The 11,730-nt window shown below is 37.4% G+C and overlaps 1 protein-coding gene across 1 annotated transcript in view; it reads right to left on the bottom strand.

The window, feature by feature from the left end:
* The window catches only part of LOC107695959 (histone deacetylase 4-like), a 171,885-nt gene that overhangs the window by 59,655 nt on the left and 100,500 nt on the right, over window positions 1–11,730 (bottom strand). Inside the window, exons 11-15 of the mRNA XM_016496081.1 lie at window positions 9,729–9,935; window positions 7,215–7,401; window positions 6,947–7,080; window positions 3,380–3,482; window positions 746–817 (exon numbers count right to left, since the gene is read on the bottom strand). Of these exons, the coding sequence (XP_016351567.1) occupies window positions 746–817; window positions 3,380–3,482; window positions 6,947–7,080; window positions 7,215–7,401; window positions 9,729–9,935 (703 nt within the window). The remainder of the gene's footprint in view (window positions 1–745; window positions 818–3,379; window positions 3,483–6,946; window positions 7,081–7,214; window positions 7,402–9,728; window positions 9,936–11,730) is intronic.

The following is an 11,730-nucleotide window of genomic DNA, read 5'->3' as shown; positions in this document are numbered from 1 at the left end:
TACAGACTTTTCATTAAGACCCTAAAGAATCATATCAACTTGTGGAAAATGGGCATCCTATGACCCCTTTAACATTTCCTTATTTTGATGGGAAACTTTAATATAGCCTGCATGTAGCTCAAACAATATGGTATGGTAAGGTCATTGGTTCAAAACAGATATTCAATGTAAGTCACTTTGCATAAAGGCATCTGCCAAATGCATAAACGTAAATGCAAAAATGCAATGTAAAAAGAATGATCACATTATCCCAAAAAGTCAAGATTAGGTCCAATAGTTGCAACAGGCCAAGCCCTGGAAAAAGAAATAACTTTCCTTTGACGCATGGATATATCAATGACAACACAACAGCGAGGCTACTCTGTATGCTTCCACATCAATGACTGAACCATCTCTCCATTCATTACAGGAAACCATTCACGGTCTGTCTGAATCATTCACCTACAGCAGGAGAGGAGGGCATGAGTAGAATGAGAGAAGTGAGGATGAGTACTTCCTGTTCCAGAGCCGTGAAGAGTGTGGCTGACACTGTCCACTCAGCACTGAAGAACAAGTCTATCCATTCATTCATCATCATCATCATCATCATCATCAGAGAATACACACACACACACACACACACACCGCACACAGCTTGTTTATAGAAAACATCTGGACACAATTACCCGCTCAGCAGAGAGGAGAGCAACAGTTTTTGTTGCCGCTGGAGTTCGGGGGAGGGAGAACAAACAGAACCGTTATTTACACATGGGAAAGAAAGAGAAACTCACCCCGATTCCTCCGCACGGCAGTCGCACGAACATAGGTGTCACCGAGCCTGTTGAGAGAAAGACAAAGATTGTGTGAGATCTGCAACATCACTGATCTAATTGTATTCTGCATGTGAATATCAAGAGATGAGTCATATCTGTTACATGTCAGGCCAGAAATATACTTTAGGCTAGCAGTGTTTTTGCACCACTATTCAGTGGAGGACATGAATATGAAGCGCCATGCTGAAAGAACAAATTTTTTTGCAGTCTGATAAGGCAACAATTTGGCAAAATGATGTTAAGACAATATGTATTTTTTATTTTTCGTTTACTGACTGCACAATCAAAAACATATAGTGCAACCAGTGTCATTTGATTTAAGATTTATGCGCGACTGCTTTAAGTAATTTTAAAAACATATAGCGCAGCCCGTGTTATCTGATTCACAAACAAATGACTCGTATGAGCCAATTCTTTCAAGTGAATTAAAAACATATAGTGCAACTCATGTCATCTGATTTACGAACCAATGATTCTTATGAGCTGGCTCTTTTTAGTAAATAAAAACATACAATGTAAACGGTGTCTTTTGATTCACAAACTAATGACTCTTATGAGTTGGTTCTTTTTAGTGAATCCAAAACATACAGTGAAACAAGTGTAATCCATTTCATAAACAAATGACTCTTATGAGCTGGCTCTTTTGAGTGAATCGAAAACATAGTGCAACCCTTGTCATTTGATTCATAAACTAATGACTCTTACAAGCCAGTTCTTTTTAGACTCTTATGTGCTGGCTCTATTAAGTGAATCAAAAACATTTAGTGCAACCTGTGTCATTTGAATCACGAACCAGTGATTCTTCTGAGTTGGCTCTTTTAAGTGAATCAAAAACATAGTACGACTAGTGTCATTTGATTCACAAACTAATGACTCTTATGAGCAAATTCTTTTTAGCAAACCAAAAACATGTAGTACAAAATGTAATTTGATTCACAAACAAATGAGGCAGCAATTTGCTCTTATGAGGCAGCTCTTTTTTTTGTGAAATCAAAAACATAGTGCAACCCGTGCCATTTGATTCAAGAACAAATAAGTCTTATGGGCTGATTCTTTTTTAGTGAATCAAAAACATATAGTGCAATCAATATAGTATGATTCACAAATCAATGACTCGTTATGAGCCAGTTTTTTTTAGTGAATCAAAAAAAAATACAGTGCAACCAGGCAGTGTCAATTGATGAAACTAATGACTCTCATGAGCTGGTTCTTTTAAATTCATCAAAAACATATAATGAAATCAATGTAGTATGATTAACAAACACATGATTTTAGCAACAAATTTTTAGTAAACCAAAAAGTGCAACCATTAAAGTCTGATTCATGATCCAATGACTCTTATGAACCAGTTCTTTTCATCGGTCAATAAGACTCACAAACTCAATTATCGGTTTGAATCAGTCTAACAAAATATTTCACAACATGAACTCATTAAATCCATCGATCCCATCAGTTACTGAATTATGGACTCACTTGAAGCAAGAATGAATTTTATTAAATTCAAAATTCTTTAAACCAAATTTTATATCGGGGATTCCTCTGCTGCACAAAACGATTGATATACTATAATTGCACTGCCATTGTACACGTCCAAATATGAATGCTTGTTCAATGCATTTCAAGCACACAGTCTTGTTTGCATGCTTATATGCCTTTGTGCTACTGTGGCCGTAACTTAAAATAACTTCACATAAACATAGTGCCTTTAAAATATGGTGTGCAAGTAAATGTCATCAGTACACTAAAAAAACTGACAAAAGACATCAATATGACGCATATGTAAATAGACAAACAATTAAAAATCAGCACAGATGGACCTCCAACCCTGAATACTCAACAAAATGACCACAATGACCATCCCTACTATATTAGTGCACAAACACACATGCAATAATCCAACATTTCTCAATGAGGCAAAGCATCTATTGATTAAAATTGCCCTATTTTTCAAATCAATCGTGCTTATGAAGCAACACATTGTTGCAAGATCAAAAAAGTCTGTTGAATAAACCGACCCAATCAGATTGGAAAGGTGGAAACATATCGTCCATGTACCCGACGAGTGTGAACTATCCGTGCGTGTGCATGTGTGTGTGTGAGTGGGCATGTCGTTTATGCATGTGTTTGATCGCTGCATGAGGGGGCCGGAGCTGAAGTCATGGAAAACTGCATGTGTGGTTGTTATTGGCAGAGAGGTGACGGCCTTGACGGACAGCTCAGGGGCAAACTCAGATCAAGGCCATGACTGATGAAAGCAGAGAGTGAGCTGACAGAGGGGAACGCCAGGGAGTTTGGGATGGGGAGGGAACAACAACTGGCCAAAAAAAGAAATGAAACGAATTGCAGCGTTTAGGAAACAGGCTGTAAGGCGGATCTGGCTGCAGAAGCGTAAATAATGTGGATAATTGCAGAAGTCCAGGCGAAGCTTCATGGGCTAATAACTGAGAAGACCATCGGAGGCTTCAACTGCCACAGAGAGAGAGAAATACTGTACAACAATGCGCTCATTTACATAACTCAGATTCAGCCCATGGTGTAGTCAGGTGTGTGTTTGTGTTTGTTCTTACTGTCCAGTTTCTGTCTGAGAGGGTTAGTTCCGTAAAGCAGCACATGAGCCTCAGAGTGGACTGTCTGGAGCTCCTCCAGAGTGGCTTTCCTGCCTCGAATACACTGGGGGAAAAAAAGAAAGAGTTAAAACCTCAGTAAGAAAAGAGGCAATATTCAATTTGACATGGATAGAGGGGAGTCTGTGGGTTTCAGTCCGTAGCAACAGACTCATATTAATCTGCTGAAATGTACTTTTAATTTTGAGACTTTAAATGGCATTTTGTTAAAATATTGTGTACAATTATTGTTCACTGAAATACACCGTGTCCTAACTACATGCGACGCGACAAGATTCCAGAGACAAGCAATTTGGGTGTCCACACCAGACGCAACGCGACAGAATCAATCAAATATCACAGCCAATCAGAAGTGTGTGTGGGTGGGCTCTCTCTGGAAGCGCACTGCACTCGCAACGAAATGGATACGTTTATAATCTAATTCATAAATATTAAAACTTTTTAACATCATTAAATGTACATACTGAGTGACTCATAACATCTTTGTTATGGAATACACTCGTTGGTTCGCAGTGAGTTCACAGTTTTAACGGACATCTTTGCTTCATCATTTATTTTCAAGATCTGAGGTAAACTGTTGTTGCTTTCAGTATGGCTATAAGGTCACACAAAATTATATTTAAACGAGGCTAGTTAGGACAAAAACTCAGATTAACATGGAAAAGATACCTTTTATCGCGTGTAGTTAGGACACGGTGATAGAAATATTTTGTGTATATTCCATGTTCTTAACCTTGAACTAATGCCGGTAAGATTTAAAAAAATGTTTATGAGTCTCTCATGCCCACCAAGGCTGCATTTATTTGATCAAAAATACAAGAAAAACAGAAATATTGTGATTTTTTTTTTATTTTTTTTTTACAATTTATTAAAAAAAAAATATGCAATTTGCTGAATAGAAGTATTAATTGAAAAAACAAAAATGGTGCATTCGCTTTAGTGCAAACCTCACAGAGTGCAATTCATGCATTTCCTGGGAATGGAACCCATGACTTTGCCGTTGCCAGAGTCATGTTGTACTGTTTAAGCTACAGTTTACGTTTTCAGAGTCTCAAATAGGTTACAAATGTACACATATACATGTACAAAAATAGTCTTCCTGAACATCTGATGAATAGTGTATGTAAAAAAAAATACAAATAAAAAAATTACTAAATAAATAAAAATCCTGCCCTGCAGAATTTAGCTCCAACCCTAATTAAACACACCTGAACCAGCTAATCAAGGTCTTCAGACTCTAGAAACTTCCAGACAAGTGTGTTGGAGATGGTTGGAGCTAAACTCAGCAGGACATTGGCTCTCCAGGACAATGATTGGACACCCCTGGTCTAGGTCATGTCTAATTTTTTATATCACATGTTTTTAGTTTGTTGACTGGAATGTTTTGGCAAGACATACTTCATTGATTGCAAAATCGACAGCCATATTAAACGAGCCATATTAAATATACTGCCATCCTGCCCCCTCTGATGTCTTTAGCTGTCTAAGCAGAGCTGAAACAGACCCGCTGTCCCCCTCCCACTCCAAACTGGGCCCCACATGCCTGTAGAACAAAGCCGTCGGCCCTCAGAGGTGCCGGAGCTGCTGGATTTGCAATAATGTCATTTTCCCTTTTTAATAGCTCTGGCCTCTGAGGCACAAACCATCCAAGAGGGAGGCGGACCTGCCCACCTGTGGAAGCGCTCTGGGCCGAGCCAAGCCGAGGTGACACCTGCAACAGGACGTACTACCTCTCGGATTTAACAGCAGGGCAGTTAAAGAGGGGCCCGCGGGGGCCCTGTGCTGGCTGGCGGCAGCTTAAAACAACCCTACACTCTTTAAGGGCCCCCCTGCTGTAGATTAGGGGGTATTAGAGTCATGACTGCCTTTAATTGAGGCCCAATTCCCTGTTTCCATCTCCCAGAACAATAAACATCCCCATCAAGGAGTGAACGTAGGCGAGAGAGCGGGTGCGCAGCCGTGCCATTGTCATGCTTGTTTACTTGGAGGAAAACAGAGACTGCAGCTATGCGACCTACTCGAACAGGCCTGACGCAATGGAGCCAGCGTGGCAGGAGAGATTAGATCCAGCGAGAGCCATTAGGCACCAGCGATCAGAGCTCCAGATGATGAGAGAGCTCAGGAATTGCCCTCGGCAGGTGGAGGCAGAGATAAGCAGGCACAGACTGCTTTTCTGCACTGATTTTGGGGGGAAACGGATTTAAGCATTGTAAAATGTGGTAAATGGAATAAAATAATGTTAATTATAGCTTAAAGCACATATATATTAATGCACACACAGATATGAATTCTGTGGTGCTTTTGTGAGGAGTTTCGTGCAGGTTGTAGTCTGTAAACAAAAATCTGAGATTTGTTTCATTTAAACTTGTAAATAAACTAAATTGAAGGATTTTTAAACATTTAGTATTACATTCAAAAAAATGTTCAAAATTCTGGGGTCAGTATTTTTTTTTTAAAGAAACTAATACTTTTATTCAGCAATGATGCATTAAATTGATCATACTAAATAGATACTAAAGACATTTATGTTTACAAAAAAAAATCATTTTCCAATACGTGCTGTTCTTTTTGGTTTCCACAAAAATTGTTGAAAAAACTGTTTTCAACTTTTTTTTTTTTTTTCGAACTCTTGAGCAGCAAATCAGCATTTCTGAAAGATCATGTGACACCGAAGACTGGAGTAATGATGCTAAAATATTCAGCACAAGAATAAATGACATTTTAAAATATATTAAAATTGGAACCACTTATTTTAAATTGTAATAATATTTCACAATATTTCACATTTTTGATCAAATAAATGCAGTTTATAAGAGAACCCAAAACATGTAAAAAATCTTACTGACCCTAAACTAACACTATTTTTTAGATAATTAATATTATTAAAATTGGTCATGTTACTCTTCTGTACAAAAGTCAGATGCTGCTGCTTCCATTGAAGCACAAGATGCACCTTGGATCATTTTCAGATTATGCTGAAGAACATGAGCAACAGGTTTTGAACAAACCCGCGGTGTTCATGTAGCTTAATTGCTACTGTCATTAGAGGAAAAGTGGGACAAACCAAATACTAAGACATTATGAATTTTTTTTCTTCCCAATTTGTAATGAAAAACTTGTGAAAATGTGAAAAGATAAGCATTTTCCCTAGTGGTCTCAGACTTCGGATTCCTGATGTAATTCACCAGCACTTCCTCTGCTCTTGCCTCTTTTTCTCTCCTGGTTAAATTTTTCCTCGAACACACTCAAAACAATCTCACACCCCCTTTTCTGTTGAGTAAAACTCTTTGGTTTATTCATAAAGTTTCATTAACGGGGAATGTGTGGCTGTGTTTGTGATGGCTGAACAGCGCCCTCTACAGATCCTAAAAATATCCTTCCCCTTGCCACAGTAACCAGCAGGCTGAAGATAAATACCACTTAAATATGTTTGGTGCTGAAAGATCACATCGTGTCACTGCTAAAAGTGCTGGTATGTCATAAACAGAGGGACGTGAGTGAACATGTCACCTCACACTGGCCGCGCAGCCCCGTCTCCTGCAGTCGTGACCAGATGCTCTGGATGCGTCCGGCATGCTCGGGGTGGATGTTACTGTTTCCACACATGCACTGGTGTTTCTGCATCAGGGAGTCATACACCAGACCTGTAGGGACACAAATACTTATTTAATGAGGTCTACAAATTAATATAAATTCATTTAAATATTTCTGAGGTAATATCCAGATGCTTAGTTGTTTAGTTGGTGAACAATATTGAACATCTAATCCAGTGACTGACCGGTGGTAAAGCGCGGTTTGGCCGGTGGTTCCTGCACCACAATGGGAAAGGTCGCAGAGGCCGGTGACGATTGTGCTCTGGACAGGGGCCGATGGCCTGGGAAAGTCACAGACAGTCCGGCCGCCTCCATGGACGCCTGATAGTTCCTCAGCTGATGGATCCTCTGTTGCTCCAACAGGACAGCTTGCTGCTCAGAGACAAGAACAGACGTTTAGCTTGAAATAAATGAACTTTGCAAGTCAATTTAAAAAACAAACAAACAAACAGATACATATCTTTATAAGGACATTTCAGAAGTCATACAGAAGAACCTCAATTGTTTTTAGGCACCCTGTAGTTACACAAATAACCAGCAGGTGGTACTCAATACATTGCAAAACAGCAGAAAGCGTTATATGTAGAAAATGCTTCACTTCTTGTGCTCATTAAGGTAAGAGTGCTCTGATCCACACTTCATATCCCACGATGCTTTGCATTCAGCTACTCAGGACTACATTTAGGCTGTGTAAAACCTGGAAAATAAGCCTTCTAAAGCAGTTTATGAAGGTCTGAAGGCACCAAAGCACATATGTGACCCTGGACCACAAAACCAGTCATAAGGGTCAATTATTTTTTAGATCATACATAATCTGAAAGCTGAATAAATAAGCTTTCCATTGATGTATGGTTTGTTAGGATAGGACAATATTTGGCCGAGATACAACTATTTGAAAATCTGGAAACGGTGCAAAAAAGAAAATCAAAATATTGAGAAAATCGCCTTTAAAGTTGTCCAAATGAAGTTCTTAGCAATGCATATTACTAATCAAAAATTAAGTTTTGATATATTTACAGTAGGAAATGTACAAAATATCTTCATGGAACATGATCTTTACTTAATATCCTAATGATTTTTGGCATAAAAGAAAAATCAATAATTTTGACCCATACAATGTATTTTTGGCTATTGCTACAAATATACCCCAGCGACTTAAGACTGCTTTTGTGCTCCAGGGTCACATATTGTTGAGGTGGTTATTTGAAAGATTAAAAATTGCATCTGGTTTGGAAAATGTAAATTAATTAATTAAATATGCATTTAAAAAATGAACACAAAGTTTGGCATCATTAACATTTCATGTTTTTGAAAGAAGTCTCTTATTCTCACCATGGCTGCATTTATAATACAGTAAAAAACAAAAACAGTAATATTGTTAAATAATATTACAAGTTAAAATACCTGTTTTCCATTGGTATATATTTTAAAATGTAATTTATTCCTGTGACGCAAAGTTGAATTTTCAGCATCATTACTCTAGTCTTCAGTGTCACGTGATCCTTCAGAAATCATTCTAACATGCTGATCTATGCTGAAGAAAATATTCATTAACAAAATGAATTTGAATTTCCACTAAGAAACAAGCATTGTAGCCATTAAATATTTACTTGGTTATGTCTAAAGCGGACTTGATTTATCCTTGATCTTTAGAAGTGATGTTATGGTGCCTTGGAAGCTGGTCTGAAGCCTTTGGAGATTCCTTCATTCATAAACACTGCCTGTTAATTGGCAGCTACCTTCAGTTTTGGACACAGTGTTAGTTAGCTGATGAATATTTCAGTCTGACTGCAGGAACATGCAGAGGGTTTCAAACCCCTGCTGCCCATTAAGAAGAAAAAGAGCTGGACCTAAATGATCTCGTCCAGCACAAGTGCCCACCTCCTGTTCATTTTTAAAAAGCAGCGATTAAGCGTTGAGGACCTGTGGTTGCATTAAACAGTTCTGAATGGTGAGCAAATACACTGATTTTTCAGGGATTGCATGAATAATCTTATACTGGGCATTTCACGCAAATAAAAGACTGCATTTATTAGCTCTGTCTTCACAGGAATAAATTACATTTTAAAATATATTCAAATAGAAAACAATTCTTTTAAATTGTAACAATATTTCACACTATTACTTTTTCTAATGCATTTTTGATCCAATAAATCCATTCTTTCAAAAACATGACAAAATCTTACTGCCCCCAAACTTCTGAATGGTAGTGTATTTTTTCAGAAGTGTAAATTAAAATAAAAATGTTATTATGTAAATTGATTAATTAATCAATTTATTGCTATATAGAATAAAACACAAAAGTGCAAGATCCGCTGTTTTGGAAATATTTATTTGTGCAATACTTCTGGATTAAATTAAATCAATTCCAATGAAACCAGCATGATAGCTAGTATAACTGGTCTATTTATTTTTTTACATAAACCACCATTATTGTTTTTTGGCAGCTTTAAGTAAAATGAATGCATGCCTCCAGCTGAGTAAGTGCTAGAAATATCTAGCATCTTGTTGGGACAGATCCTTCTTGTGGGTTAATAACCCCTTTTTCACCAACAGTGTGTCTGATTCCTTATAGGAGCCAGTTGCTGCCCCCTTCTGGTGCTCAATGTGGTTGTGGCTTCATCTTGAGCCATTCACAAAACAGCGACAGATGTAGTATCATGTATTCCTGCAGCTGTTTTCTGCTCTAACACCCTTACCTGTCTGAAGAGCAGCTCTTCCTCGGCTTGCCTCTCTCTCTGCTGGAACTCTTCATCCTGTTCATCCGGCGGTTCCTGTTTGATGGTGACCCCGTGAGGAAGAGCCTCCGTGGAGTCGCCCAGGCCCTGGTGCTCCCTCAGCTCCTCTTCCGTCTCCTCCGGGTGGCTCTCATGCTGTCGGCCCGGCTCGTTCGGCTTAGCAATCATCTGAGAGAAACACATGTCAAAATCCCCGTCAATTCAACTGATGAATCAGACTTCTACTGATTCAAAATGAATAACTTCTTTAGAAAATATGATTGGGATCTTTATTCAATAGTCCTGGAACAAACACCTTAAAAAAGGAAAAACTTGTTACAATTATTAAGTGTACTAAACAATAAGATTCTTTCTTTCTTTTTGTTGAAAGAAATGAATACTGCCCTTAAAGAAAAAAAAAAAAAAAAAAAAAAAAAAACACACTACCAATTATTAATATTATTAATTAATAATTCAGCTTTGCATCACAGGAATAAATTTAATTTTAAAACATATTAAAATAGAAACCAGTTATTTTAATTTGTAATGCCTGTTTTTACTGCATTCGTGTTCAAATAAATTCAGCCTTGGTGAGCATAAGAGACTTCAAACCATTACAAAATCACACCAACCGAAACTTATCAAATAAATAATAAATTCAAAAATACTTAAAAAATATATTATTATATAAAAATAAACATTGTTATTTATTATTATATAAAAAACATAAAATAATATATTTTATACATTAAATAAATAAAAAAACATTATATATAAAATAAAAAGTACATGATCATGTGGTGGTTTTGACATTATGTTTTGTGCAATACTTTAGATTCAATTGAAAAAAACAACAACCTATGAACCTGTTAGAAGCTTGTAGTGTAGCTAAGTACTTCAAAAGTAAACGCTAACCCTTAAAACCAACATAAAATAAAACTGACCCCATTTACTTTATTAATACACAATTTTAAAACAATAAATATCCTGTTTTACTTAGAACTACTTCACTTAATGGAAGTAAAACAGGTTGTGAATGTTGGCTAACAAAACAGGATTTCATGAGAAAAGGACTTAAGACATCTGCAACACACACAGATCTTGTGTCAAAAAATACAGAGTCAAAGCTACAGTTGCATTAAATAATATTCTTGGAACAACAGGAACAAAATAAACTGTCCTCTTGGCTCAAGTTCATGCTGTGATAGGTGTGTCTAACCCCATCACTGTGGGAATGACAGCTCTAGCCCCGCCCTCACACACACGCACGCACGCACGCACACACTTGAGTGTGGTAAAAAAACAGCCCCCTGGCAATGTGCCGAGGGAACATAATTGACGTCAGAGCACTCGGCAATTGCCTCATCCCTGTACTTCATTCCAAACAAGCTTTTCTTTTTTTCATATTCTCCTCTTTGATTTTTTCCCCTGTTCTCAATCAGCTCCATCTCTCCCTTCAACATGCCGGATTTTCATGCCAGGTAAATTACACTTCTTTGTCAAATTAATCAGTCAAAGCCAAAATGACAAGAATGATCCAAAACTTGATACCAGATACCATTTGAAAGCTGAAAAACTTTCCAAAAACGTCAATAACCCTGGTCTTTTTGTCATACAAGTTCAATAATTAGGCCTAAAACATCTTCGGTCGTTCACAAAGTTAGACTTTCTGTCAGCATCAGTAGCTCAGCACACAAACTCTGTCAGGTGTGGCTTGGGTCATGAATATTAATTAGGTTATTTGAATTCTGTCATCATTTACTCACATATCAGTCCATTGCTAAGCAAAGGCAAGCTCCAAAAGTGACAAAGATCCTTGTGAAAGTCTTGAGCACTATATTTTGAGTTTTCTGAAGCCAAACTTTAGCTAGAATGAGGATGAGGAAAACACGGAAATTAAGACATTATTCACCAACAACATCCACTGCCACAGCTCATAAATTTCATTTGCGTTTGCATATATATATATATATATATATATATA

This window comes from Sinocyclocheilus anshuiensis, unplaced genomic scaffold, assembly GCF_001515605.1.
Source record: "Sinocyclocheilus anshuiensis isolate Anshui unplaced genomic scaffold, SAMN03320099.WGS_v1.1 scaffold698, whole genome shotgun sequence".
In the NCBI taxonomy this organism is placed as follows: Eukaryota; Metazoa; Chordata; class Actinopteri; order Cypriniformes; family Cyprinidae; genus Sinocyclocheilus; species Sinocyclocheilus anshuiensis.
This window is presented reverse-complemented; position numbering and strand designations above follow the sequence as displayed.